At 40.7% G+C, this 12,522-nt stretch overlaps 1 protein-coding gene across 2 annotated transcripts; it reads left to right on the top strand.

The window, feature by feature from the left end:
* The first annotated feature begins 4,314 nt into the window (after positions 1-4,314).
* BCO2 (beta-carotene oxygenase 2) lies at positions 4,315-11,527 on the top strand. 2 transcript variants are annotated; one of them, XM_058193970.1, is made up of 12 exons: positions 4,315-4,517; positions 5,520-5,721; positions 6,184-6,395; positions 6,777-6,892; positions 7,255-7,357; positions 7,921-8,052; positions 8,836-8,996; positions 9,391-9,558; positions 9,801-9,938; positions 10,197-10,379; positions 10,497-10,610; positions 10,835-11,527. In XM_058193970.1, exons 1-12 carry the CDS (start codon positions 4,433-4,435, stop codon positions 10,961-10,963), a joined length of 1,743 nt encoding a protein of 580 aa, XP_058049953.1. In that variant the 5' UTR covers positions 4,315-4,432; the 3' UTR covers positions 10,964-11,527. The 2 variants fall into 2 exon arrangements, with proteins under 2 accessions (XP_058049953.1, XP_058049954.1); XM_058193971.1 differs by having other exon boundaries at positions 4,374-4,517; positions 5,507-5,721.
* The last annotated feature ends 995 nt before the right edge of the window (positions 11,528-12,522 follow it).

Below are 12,522 nucleotides of genomic sequence, written 5' to 3'. Positions count from 1 at the left end.
TGCCTACCGTCCCTGTCCTAATGTTTTCTTTTATTCCTTTTCATGTATTTATAATTATGTTTACACTTGTATCTGTCATAAAATACACGCTTGATTAAATAAATAAATAAAATAAATTTCTTGAAGGGGGTGGGTGGGAGATGCTGCCCAGCTTCCCTTTGCTAGAGGATGGTCAATCTGCAAAGTGCAGCAGTGGTGTGACCCTAAACCTGCTGTGAATACATCCCCTCTGGTGGAATTTGACAACTATCACAATGCCAGTAATGTTACATTATTGGAGAACACAGATTCCTGACCACAAAGTTAGGATTCCCCACTTAGGTTGCATAAAGTGGTGGCAAAATCCAATTTTAACAGGTTGTCCTTAGGTGCAAGATATTTTGTCATTTTTTTTCTGAGGTGTGTGTACGTGTTTTTGTTTTTATTTGATTGCATCAGGAGAGCCTGGTGCTTAACATTCTGTTGTTGTTTTTTTGTACTGTTATCTGGTATTCTAGAGATTTCCCACAAATCATGACCTTGTACTTTTTCATCAGGTAACAATGACGACTACTATTGTAAAGTCAGATGAATACAAAAATAAGCGTAAAAAGGAAGCAAAGGTGAGTTTGAACTAGGTAGCATTATCATTGTTTAAATTGCAGTTATTTTCTTTTCACTTGTGATCTGTTTATTTAAAATCCTGTGAGTCATGGATACAAAGGTATGGCATGGCTGGGGAAATCCATGGATGCTATTTTTTTTTAACTGTCGCTTTTTTTCTTTTTATAGACTGAAACTTCAGGAACTGCACAGTTGGGTTTTTTTGAAAAAAATGATCTGACTCCTGAAAGCTCCCAGAAATTTCATAAAACTGATACTTTGGAAACCATTTTAAAGGGTATTATTTTGAAAAGAATATTAGCCATTCTTCTTGCTTAAATTTACACCCAAATTTTAATTAAATAAATATTTGTATTAACAGATACAGGCAAAGAAATCAATGCTCTGTTATCAAAGTATGCACAAATTTTGAGGTAAGTTTAAACTTTCTTTTTTTAACACACATTCAGCTGTTGAGGTAATTGATATTTCCAAAATTGTGTTTTACTAAAAAGCAAAAATAAACCAACTTTTTGCACATTGTAACAAAATGCTTTCAGCTAGAAAAACAGATTTAGAATAGAATAGAATAGAGATCGAGCATATGCACCAAGACAAATTCCTTGTGTGTCCAATCACACTTGGCCAATAAAAATTCTATTCTATTCTATTCTATTCTATTCTATTCTATTCTATTCTATTCTATTCTATTCTATTCTATTCTATTCTATTCTATTCTATTCTAATAACTCTCAGTGTATATTTCACAACTGGCAAATTGGAGCTGTTTTAGGATGTGTAGGGAGCTCCAGATGTGAGGAGAAAAAGAAAAAGCTCCATAATTTAAGTGGACTGTCAAAAAAAGGAATTTTACCCAAAGTGTTCAAAGCAAAACACCAAACTCCCCACATATTGATATAATAAGTAAGCACTTTATATAAGCAGGACACCAGTATATATACCATGGGTTCAGTACCTTCTAGCTAAAATTTTATATTTACAAGTGAGAAAATATTCTCTCGCTATATGTATTTAATGGCTTACCTTCATTGTTTTAAAATGCTTAACAATTGAAAACATCGATACAAATTTTAGTTTTTTATATAGCAGTTTAAACTACAGGTGTTTCTTTTCTTCCTTTTTATGAATAAAGTGAGAGAGCAGCAATGGATGCTTCATATGTAGAGGAGCTTGAAGGAATCCTGAAAGAAGCTTGTTCTATAGAAAATCACTTGAAGCTGAAAAGAGAGAATTTAAGGCACAGTTTTGCAGCAATTGCAGGCCCTCTACAAAATGAAGAGAGTGTATCTGGCAAATGATTTAAGGCATGCACTTACGTGTTCTGTTGTATAGGGGGGAAAGCCTTTTAATTTCCATGACACTCATACTTCCTTTTTTATTGATTGGGAAAATAGTCCACAATTTCAAAACAGTATAACTTAAAAGGAGCATCAGTAGTTCTAATTCCATTATAATTAAGATGCTGGTTTAGAACAGTTATGTAGGATTGCTTTTCTATGGAAAGGCTTATCAACCTTTTTTTGAATGGCAGAATGGAGAAAAATCTGGTGGGCTTCATCTAAAGCATGTAATTTCCAGTGAGGAAGACAATACCATGAACTTGACTTATTTTGACAGATATGTAATCTATACTACACTCATCTGAATTTCATTTCCATAGGAAAAAGTTACGTGTCTGAGTCATTATGAAATCTTGGCATATAAACCTTTCATATTGGCTGGGTTGTATACATTATACTTTGATAAACTTATATATAAGACTAAAAACTTGTTTACCCTAAACAGTTTTAGAAAGTGATGTTTTTCTTTCCTTATATTTTATTATTTTGTTCTTTTTCCCTTTGGAAAAAGAATTCTATTTTATAATGTTGGTGACTTGAAATGAAAATAAAATAGAAAGGAAGAAAATTGTAATAATGTTCTTATTTTACTTGTGTATTATAGACCTTGTCCCAAAATAAAATCATGATTTGATGTTAATCTTTTGGGATAATTATACATATGTATAGGTATTATGATTAAACTGTTCGTTATATTTTCCACCTCCAACATGCTTCCCTTGTTTTTCATTGCTTTTGAACATCTAACTGCTACTTTCCTTTTCATAATCAGCTTTCATGTGTTAGTGGATTACGGTTGAACATTATTTAATCTTAAACCTGCAATATCTGATCACAATAATAAGTTCTTATCTTCATCTTTCCCATCCTATTGTTAAAGTAAAGCATCCCCAATAGATCAGAAACAGCCTTCAATTTTGTTTGGTTGGTTTCATGACCAGGCTTAAATCAGTTTCACATTGAATACTTTTGTTGTCATGTCTGGTGCATTGTTCAGAAAATGAATATTTTTATTATTGTCCTATTTGTGAATGGTCACTAATCAAAGTAGTGGCTGAGAGGTAGCTGTAGTCCATGCTTGAAACATCAGGTGAGAAGCTCCTTTAGCTGTTTTTGAGCAATAATCCAAGTCTCTCATCTTGTGCATCCAGACGGGGATCAAAACAAATAGAAGTTTTGTCTCCAGATATAAACACGTCTTCCAAAGTATGGCTTAAGATTTGCCTGGCCCTCATCCAAACACACTTTGCTCATACTTTTGCTTGTAGGAAAATGGTTAAGTTTGAAGGCGTGAAGCTATTTTTAGGATTGTTATCAGAATACTTGAAGCATTATTTGTTTGGACCTGCAGCAAGACAGGAATGATACAAAAACATGGAGATATTATTGATGTGTGCCCAGGACGTAGATCTGTCACCCTAGAGCCTATGCATAAAAAAGACTATGGCTGAAACAGATTTAATTACCAATATTTAGCATCTATAACAGACAAGAAAGCTGCTGAAGGATAGAATCCTTAACATATGATGCTTTTCACTTGGTAAAATGTATGCTGCCTTGAATTTCTGAAGAAAAGGCAGAGTATAAATCTAGGAGAAAACCCCCTTTTTGCCCTTGATTAAGGTCTATGTTGTGGCAATACTGAGGTTTGGCTGTAATAAACATGGAGAAGAACAGAAGGCTGAGGGAAAGTTTAGGAAGAATTTAAAAAAATAAAAAATATGAGCAAGAAGTTAGTTCCTGTTGGTCTTGGTCTGTTCTAAATTGCTAGCAAGAGCCCTGGGCAAAAGGAGAGATGAAGACTGCAACCTTGCAGACCTCAAAGCAACATTTTCCTCCTCCGGCCATTGTTTTTTTTACAAGCTTTGCTTGCCTGGAGGAGTGCGTTGCCCACTTCAGAAGCAAACTACTGTAAGAAGGGCTTTGATTTCCCTGGGAGGGAAGACAGATGTTCCCTGGTTTAGGATTGACAAAAATACTCAGCAGGTACCTGGTGTTCTTCAGGAACTCTCACCCACCAACTGAACCAGTTTCCTTGTGGTTTTGTTCAAAAGTGACATCAAAGTGCCAACTGGCTGACTGCACTTTACTCTAGTGCCTGGACACACCCAGCCTGAGTGGTTAATAATTGGATGTGATATATCAATTCAGTAGATCAATGATGAACTATAAAGCACACAGAGATAATGTCTTAATCATGTCATGACCTGACAATTTAGGTCTGGTATAATTCTGTTTCTCCTCCCCCGAAAAGTGATTTGCCCAAACTTGAAAAGAGAGACTTGTGCCCTCCTGTTTCTGCCAACTTAATGCCGCCTTATCTGCTAACCTTGTTCAGTCCTGAAGGCTTTTATTGTGAAACGTTGCACTAAGCCAACAGATATTCCATCACTGCCCTGCGCCTCCTGTCAAAGAGCTTTTTGGCTCTCTGACTCGCAGTCTCTGGCTATTTGCGGCTTGCTATTTTTTCCCAGCTCGGCATCGTGAAAATGCTTTTCCTCCTCGTTTCTTTCACCGGCTTCCTGCTTCAGAAGGCGATTCACTTTCTTGCGTCTTTGCTGCAATATATCCCAGGTAAGACCGTTTTTCTTCCCATCTTCTGCTAACGGCAGTTTTTTTAAAAGAGCTTTGAGCCATGTAAGATTCCCACAGATCCAGAGAGATCTCATTGCAGTTGGGACCAGTTAGGAGGCAACGCCTGATGATTACAAGCTATAGACAGATTGAGTATGAATTCTGGTGATTCATACAATCTTCTAGGAACAACGTGCAAATAACCAACATGCCGTCCCTTTGCCTGGGTTTTTATTTTTAATTTTTTCACTTCCCAACTGATCTGACAACCTTGGAATGATTTTTTTCAGGATCAGCCAAGAAAAGAGGGTGTAAACCAGGAACGTTATCTCCACAGCCAGATTGTTATGCAAGAATGCTAGTTTTTGTACAGAGGAAATTGTTCAAAATATGAAACGCTCCGCTGAACATTTTATCTGCTTTTCCCAGTAGACAAACATGAATGCATTTGGCAATCTGTCAGGATGGAGAGTACATATGAATTCAGCCAAGAGTCTCTGTGATGAATTTCCTATTGGAATTGGCCCAAGAAGGTTTGAGAAGGCTCCTAAATTCGAAGGCCCCCAGTTATGAAAGTCATCTGGGTAGACCTCAGTTAGAATCTGCACAGAAACTTTTTGTGGACAAGATCTTTAGCAGGCACTCCTCCACTTATGACCACAATTGAGACCAAAATTTCTATTGTTAATTGAGATAGTTGCTAAGTGAGCTTTGCCCTGTTTTATGACCTTCCTTGCCACTGTTAAGTGAATCATTGTAGTTGCTAAGCTAGTAACGTGGTTATTAAGTGAATCTGGCGTCTCCTTTGACTTGGCTTGTCAGAAGGTCACAAAAGGGGATCTCCCAATCCTTTAAGCCTGCTAGATATCCCTCTTTCCTCTTGTTCAGCCAATTCCTAAATGTGTAGTTGACCTCTGTGTATAATATAAAGTGGTAACTTTAGGATTGCACACAAGATGGTAACCCCTTCCTTTTTGTTAACTGCTCAGTTTGTCTTTGCAGTGATAAAAAAGCTGCTACCCAGGCTGAAAGCGCCAATTACTTATAGCCACAAGAAGGGCTTAGAATGCATCTCACCATTATTTTCCACCGTACAAGAAACACCTCAAGCAATTCCAGTAAAACTCCAAGGGCAGATTCCCAAATGGTTGAAAGGAAAGCTACTGAGGAATGGGCCAGGAAAATTCGAATTCGGACCAGATAAGTATGTCTATTTCAGTTGGTATGGATGCTGCCATCTGCTCTGCTAAGGATTAAAAAGCCAGTAGCTAATTTTATTCTGGTCTGCAATCTTGATCAACTTTCTCCATTCACCTTCTTCAGTAATTCTACCAATCAGTTGTGTCTTAGGAAGAAAGATTCCTTGAGTACATATTTTCTTGATTTAAGGGAGCTATGACAATGAAGGACGTGGCGAAAGCTGATCTAGTAATAAACTTTTTTGAGAGGGGTTGTCTTCTTTAGAAAGACCTTTTTAACAATTCAAGAATAACATCTTTGCAAAAATTACACCCTTTAAAACCTGATGTGCACTTCGTGTGCACTTGTATACTGAAAAGGTCATTTTTGTCATCTCATGAACAGAATGGATGATTGGAACAGGTAGGGTAAGCTTTGCACATGGCTTTCTCTTTCTCTGATCTGGATTTGTCTTCTCCAAATGAAGGTTTAATCACTGGTTTGATGGTATGGCACTCATGCATAAGTTTGAAATTGAGGATGGGGTGGTGAAATACAGCAGCAAATTTCTCCGGAGTGATACTTACCTGACCAACAGCAAGAACAACCGAATCATGATCTCTGAATTTGGCACCTTGGCCATGCCAGATCCTTGTAAGAACATTTTTGAGCGCTTCATGTCAAAGTTTGACTTGTCAAGTAAGTATTTTTTTTTTTATCAGTTTAGCTCATGTTCAGCATCTGAAATTAGTGCTTTCCATTAGAGAAATGCTGAGGGACACTCCATCAATTTTTTTTTAAGAAGTGGGGGGAGGAGAGAGAGAAAACTGGTCAGTTGATACTCTCTTTGTGTTCCAACTCTGTCCTTGGCAATTTTACAGAAATTGGCTTTAAGAGAAGGAGTGGCAGAACAGATTAAGTCCAGTTGCGACTATGTAAAGGTTCTAGGCTGATTCCTCTTTTGACTCCACCCCGGTTCTGCCACTCCCCCTACATTTTCCTTCTTTTGACCCTGGCAATTTAGAAATGCTTTCTGAATTGAATTTATGACACTCCAATGAGGTGAATTTTATACTGCAGAAGAGACAGACAACTGCGTTGTGAATTTTGCGGTCATCAAAGGTGACTATTTTGTCAGCACGGAGACCAGTCGAATGCACAAGGTGGATCTGGACACACTTGAATCAAAGGAGAAGGTAAAGGAACGGAGCAGGCTACCTGGCATTAGGTTAGCTTACTACCTAAATCTGGATTGACAGGCAGTTTTCCAGGAGCTCTGGAGATGCTGAAGATTCAATGTGGATTTTCTACAAATGTTCCAATGTTCTCTCCAGGTTCAAGAGTAGTCTACTAGTCATGGCCATCCCACAAAACAGCTTTTAGCCACAAAGAAGACCATAATGTTTCAAAATGAGTTGTTGAGTTTAGCTTCCCCTACCCTGGTTTGGTCCAGATGTTGATGACCACTTCTGAACTGGTGTGGGAATTCTGAGAGATTCAGTTCTATATGGAAGGTGTCCCACTCAGGTAAGATGACCTGCCATCTGTGCCCTTACAGGTGAACTGGAAAAAATACGTTGCAGTGAATGGAGCCACAGCCCACCCCCACTATGATCCAGATGGAACAGTCTACAACATGGGCAACTCTTACGGGACGCATGGTAAGCCCAGATTCTCAGAGACAAACAGAGATATCTGACTAGCATGTCAATGTCTGGAATTAGATAACTAATCTCAGTGTATGGTTTTGACTTCATTGGGGAGTACTGCCTCCCTTTCTATCAACCCAGGCTATTCTTGGCTTTCACGCCAAACTGACAGTTACTTAACAGTCTTCAGACACATCAAAAAACCTCAGTGAATTCTAGGATGATATAAGTATTTTTTCAATGAGTAGATGCATAGGTTTTGAGTCAGATGCTGCAGCCCTTTTAACTGGGTTAGAGGACCTGGAAAATACAAAGTAGCATCTGGTGGATCACCTGAATTTTATACTGGAGTGAAGATGAAGTGGCTGTGGATTTCTCTTAGAATGCATCGTCTCGGTGGTCTCCCCTTCCAAACATTTGATGGGTGCTGCCCATATCTCAATTCCAAATTCAAGTATTGTTCATAGGAAGCATTGTTTATAGCAAACCAGCCATGCTGAACTCAATTCCCCAATCCATCTGGAGCTGATTAGCTGGAATCGCAATTCCAAAGATCTGGGCTTTCTCTCTTACAGGCTCCAACTATAACATCGTCCGTGTTCCTCCCCAGAAGTCTCAGCCTAGTGACTCCAGCCTGCAAGGCGCAGAAGTGTTGTGCACCATTCAACCCGAGAACAGAATGAAGCCAGCCTATTATCACAGTTTTGGTAAGAGGACCCGCCTCCTTTTAAGTCTTTTTGGAAATGCCGGAAAGAGGCAGCTGGAGTTGCAAAAGTGAAATGATGAAAAGTGGGTTGATAATTTGGAATGCCACTGATATGATCTATCACACTGCCGGAATAAAATCAAGTAATTGATTTAAAACTCAAGTATTTAAAATTTAAAACTCAAGTAGATTAAAAAATCAAGTAATTGATGTAAAACAGGAAACGTGATAGGAAAGATTAAATTAATGAAATTCATTGCTCCAAGCCACGAATGATCCACCAGAGCAGTTCATATAAAACAATGTAACATCTTTTGCTAGCTGGTGGCCATAATAAATTGAAATTGAACTCATGCTCCGAGAGATGCTACAAAAACAACGTCAGTAAAACTATGAAGCTGAACAAAAAGTGTTGGCTCCTAGCGGTACCCCAATTGCTGGCCTTCCATTGGAAGCTGGAAGTGGGGTTGTGTAAATGAAGTCTGGCAATTCCTTTTTTTAAGAATTGATTAAAAAAAGTGTGGCAATTCCTAAGTACTGGTAGGTGATGTAGTAGCACCCTAAGGCATTAACATTTGATCCACAGAGTGTTAAATTGGATAATTTGAAATTACTGGCTATTATGGTGGATAACCTGAAATTGTTTTGGCAACAAAGGATAAAGCTGGCAGGTAGAAAGATAAGGCAACCTTGTTGTTGGAAAAGTCCACGTAATTAGATGAAAGAATGGAATCACCACTTCATGAAAAGAAGTGGCCCAACTCTTTTCTTTTTCTGTTTGCAGGAATGAGTGAAAACTATGTGATTTTTATTGAGCAGCCCGTCCAAATAAAGTTGTGGGAGATCATTACAGCCAATCTTTCTGGGAAATCCTTACTGGATGGACTGAATTGGGAGCCTCAGCTAAACACTCGCTTTTATGTCGTGAACAAGCACACGGGGCAGGTGAGCCACCTGTTTGGCTGGACCTGGTGACTTCCTGATACGTCTTCTCTGGGGTCTGCAGGGCCGGGCAGATGAGACTGTTGCTCTTTTCTTCCTGGGTGGTAGAAGGTATCAGTGAGGAAACCAAAATTTTCCCCAGATTATTTTGGGATGGCAGCTCCCAGAATGCCTCTATGCTATTGGACAGAGTGGCTGAGAATGGTGGGAGAGTTGAGGTCCTGAGACCTTTGGAGAACATCAGATTAGGAACCTCTTTCCTTTGCCCATATGTTAAAATCCTTTCAAGCATCACCTTGATTTATAAGTGATTTTTAAGAAGTTGTGCCCAGGACCAATTGTTTGGGTGTCCCCAAAGGACAGGTATTCACTCTTATGTCTTCCCCTCTTCTTGCAGATCTTACCCTTGCAGTACCACAGCAAGGCCTTCTGCTATTTCCATCAAATCAATGCCTTTGAGGACCAGGGGTGCATCGTCCTGGATCTCTGCTGTTTTGATGATGGGAAAGTTTTTGACATCTTCCGACTGCAGAACCTCCATAAGGCTGGAGAAGCCCTTGACCAGGTACTGCTGCTCTGCCCTCCACATGGTGGACACTGAAAGGGAGCTTCATCTTGTAGACCAGCTTTGTATCTCCCAGGGGTGTTGGACAGTGGTGCTCCAGTCCTAGACAAGGCTGGGATTCCAAGGTGAAGGAAGGTGAAGTTCTCTTCCCTCTTGGCCCATCCTCCTTTTCATCCTTGTGGTGTGATCACAGAGTGTGGATCTATTTCTCTGTGCAATGGCCTTTTTTGTTGTCTTGGCAGACCTACAACATGCTCCCGAAGCCATTTCCACGGCGCTTTGTTCTCCCCATCACGGTGAGCTCCAAAGCATCTGTGGGGCAGAATCTTAACCCTTTGTCCTACACCTTGGCAGAAGCTGTGAAGGAGGCGGATGGGAAGGTAGGTAATTTGTGTCCGTGTGTTCATGTGTGTTTGTAATTTAGAAAGAATGAAAGCATTCCGTCAATTAACAACTATCTTGTTTAGCGATGGGAATTCTGTGAGTTGTGAGTTGATGACTAACTGCACCCTTCAAGGGCCCAAAAACATAAAGTATTGGGTGCCAGGAAAGGCTCCTGGAGAAACTCAGAAACCATCGCCAGATAATAGACGGATAAGGATTCTGCAATGTGACTGATTCCACGCTGACTCTTCTAGATCTGGTGCACACCTGAAAGTCTACACAAGGAGGACCTCAAAGAAGCTGGAGGAGTGGAGTTCCCACACATCAATTACGCACATTACTCTGGGAAAAAATACCGTTATTTCTATGGCTGTGGTTTTGGTCATGTCGTTGGAGACTCCTTGATGAAGGTTGATACAGAAACCAAGGAGATGAAGGTGTGAAGATCAGGGCCAGCGATGCTGTTTTGTTGTTAAGGGTGTGGCGGGGATGGAGTTCCAACTCGAAAGCTCCTGAGAAAAATATTGTTCTGTGCTCTCTGCTTTGCCCACCAGATTTGGCGCAAGAAAGGGATGTATCCTTCTGAGCCCATATTTGTGCCAGAACCTGATTCTTCAGGGGCAGAAGACAAGGGAGTGATCCTCTCGGTGGTGCTCACCCCCAAGCAGGTAATTTCGTTCTCACGGCAGAGGTCTTTGAATATTCCTTTTAGATGGCTGAAAATGAATTTCTCCTGCCTCCTTGTGAACACTGCAGGGCATCTGGGGTTTCCAAATGCTGGGACATTTTGGAGCTCCTCTGTGCCTTTATGGTTTACTTTTCTTCTTTCTCCAAGACCCCTAGAGGAGCAGAGGAAGCAGCGCTGAGGAACTTTTATCCCTCTTTATTTCAGAATGAAGGCAGCTTCCTTCTTGTTCTGGATGCAGAGAATTTCACCGAACTGGGCCGCACTGAGATCCCCGTCCACATCCCCTACGGCTTCCATGGGAGCTTTGTCCCCAACAAAAATGCCACCTGTTGAGACAGCAGAGATTCGGGGATCTCCTCCATGGTGTCCAAAACCCTGTGGACCAATTACTTCCTCTAGATGTGCCTTAATTTCCTAGGCTACCCAATCGGGCTCTACTTTGATTCACCGAGAAATAGCCATTTTTCTCATCTAAATCAAGTTTTCTAATTCAAAGCAAGACATTCATGATTATGATGCATATTGGTCAGTGGAAAGTGATAATCAATCAATCAATCAATCAGAATAGAGCTGGAAGGGACCTTAGAGGACTTCTAGTCCAACCCTCTGCGCAAGCAGGAGACTATATAATTTCAAAGAAGTGGCTGTCCTGTCTCTTCCTAAAAACCTCTATTAATTGACTTAATTTATGATGGGATGTAGTCTGGATTCCCAGGAGGCAGAGGCTGCATCCCAGGTGGCAAAGGGACAGTGGAGCTTTGAAAGTTTGGGGGAGGATTAAAACGGTTCCTTCCTAGCGATTTCCAGAATTTATCTGCAGTTATGCAGATAGCTGCTTTAGTCTGGCAGGAGTCTGTCTGTAAGTGAAGAATAATAAAAGAAATCACTCTCGAGTAACTCCATGTGTTATGTATGCATGGTCCTCGTGGCCTGTCTATCAGGTTTGAACTTTGTATAAACGTGGCTCATAGCCCTTCACACAGTGTTGAGAAATCTTGGCAATCGTATCAGATTTTTTTCCCTTTGTATCTCAGTCCATTAACCTGGCCTTGACCCCATTCAAGCTGTAGCTGACTCACTCCTGAGATCCCACTTCTCAAAGTTCTTTGAACCTGTCTCTCTGAGAGTGGCCCTTCTTTATTTGGGGAGAATCCCCCCATTTTCTCAATCTCCACTCTTGGGCTGGCCATCTGAGGGGCAGAGAGCCCCCATCAGCATGCAGGGGGCCTTCACTTGTCAGGGCTCCCATGGGTCTGCCCACTAGAGATAGGCAGGTCTTCTTATGTAGGCTACAAAGAACTTGAACCTAATTCCAACTAACAATCCCGATTTCCCCCCTCCCAGGAGATGTCACAAATAAGCACTTTGACTTCATCTCCTCCTTTACCTGCCCAAGCTCTCTTAACTAAGGCTGGGCTCAGGATGAACAACAGATAGTCCCAGCCTCTTTCACAACCCATCCAGAACTACTGACGGCAAAGGCAAGAAACCCAAGACAAGAAATTGATGGTTGGGAAGTGGTTGCCAACTAGTACACGGGAAGCCCAAATGGGGATCATTGAGGCGTTCCAAAAGCATCAAACCCTCTGATCAGAAACGGCCTCGAAGGCATTGAAGAATATCAATGAATCACAACAGAACAATGAGGACATCGGGAAGTTCTAAAGATGTGCTGGCTGATCATGGTTTGATTCCTCAGAACAAGGACCAATTAAATGCAACTAACCCTACAATGCTGCTCCTCCCCCAGCCACTGCATACATCCAACAAACACCCTTCTGTGCAGAAAATCTCTTCCACTGCCAAGAATGTCTTGGCACAGGCCAGGAATTCAGTCTTAAACCGAGAAGAGCTTCAAAGGCTGAGTTACTCTGGGAAAGAGGGCATTTCCT

The sequence above is a fragment of the Ahaetulla prasina genome, chromosome 9, assembly GCF_028640845.1.
Source record: "Ahaetulla prasina isolate Xishuangbanna chromosome 9, ASM2864084v1, whole genome shotgun sequence".
Classification (NCBI taxonomy): Eukaryota; Metazoa; Chordata; class Lepidosauria; order Squamata; family Colubridae; genus Ahaetulla; species Ahaetulla prasina.
This window is presented reverse-complemented; position numbering and strand designations above follow the sequence as displayed.

Coding starts and splice junctions, on each gene's coding strand:
- BCO2 (XM_058193970.1), top strand. CDS start 4,433: ATGCTTTTCCTCCTCGTTTCTTTCACCGGCTTCCTGCTTCAGAAGGCG. Junction 5,722..6,183: donor TTCGAATTCGGACCAGATAA/GTATGTCTATTT, acceptor CTCCAAATGAAG/GTTTAATCACTGGTTTGATG. Junction 8,997..9,390: donor TGAACAAGCACACGGGGCAG/GTGAGCCACCTG, acceptor CTCTTCTTGCAG/ATCTTACCCTTGCAGTACCA.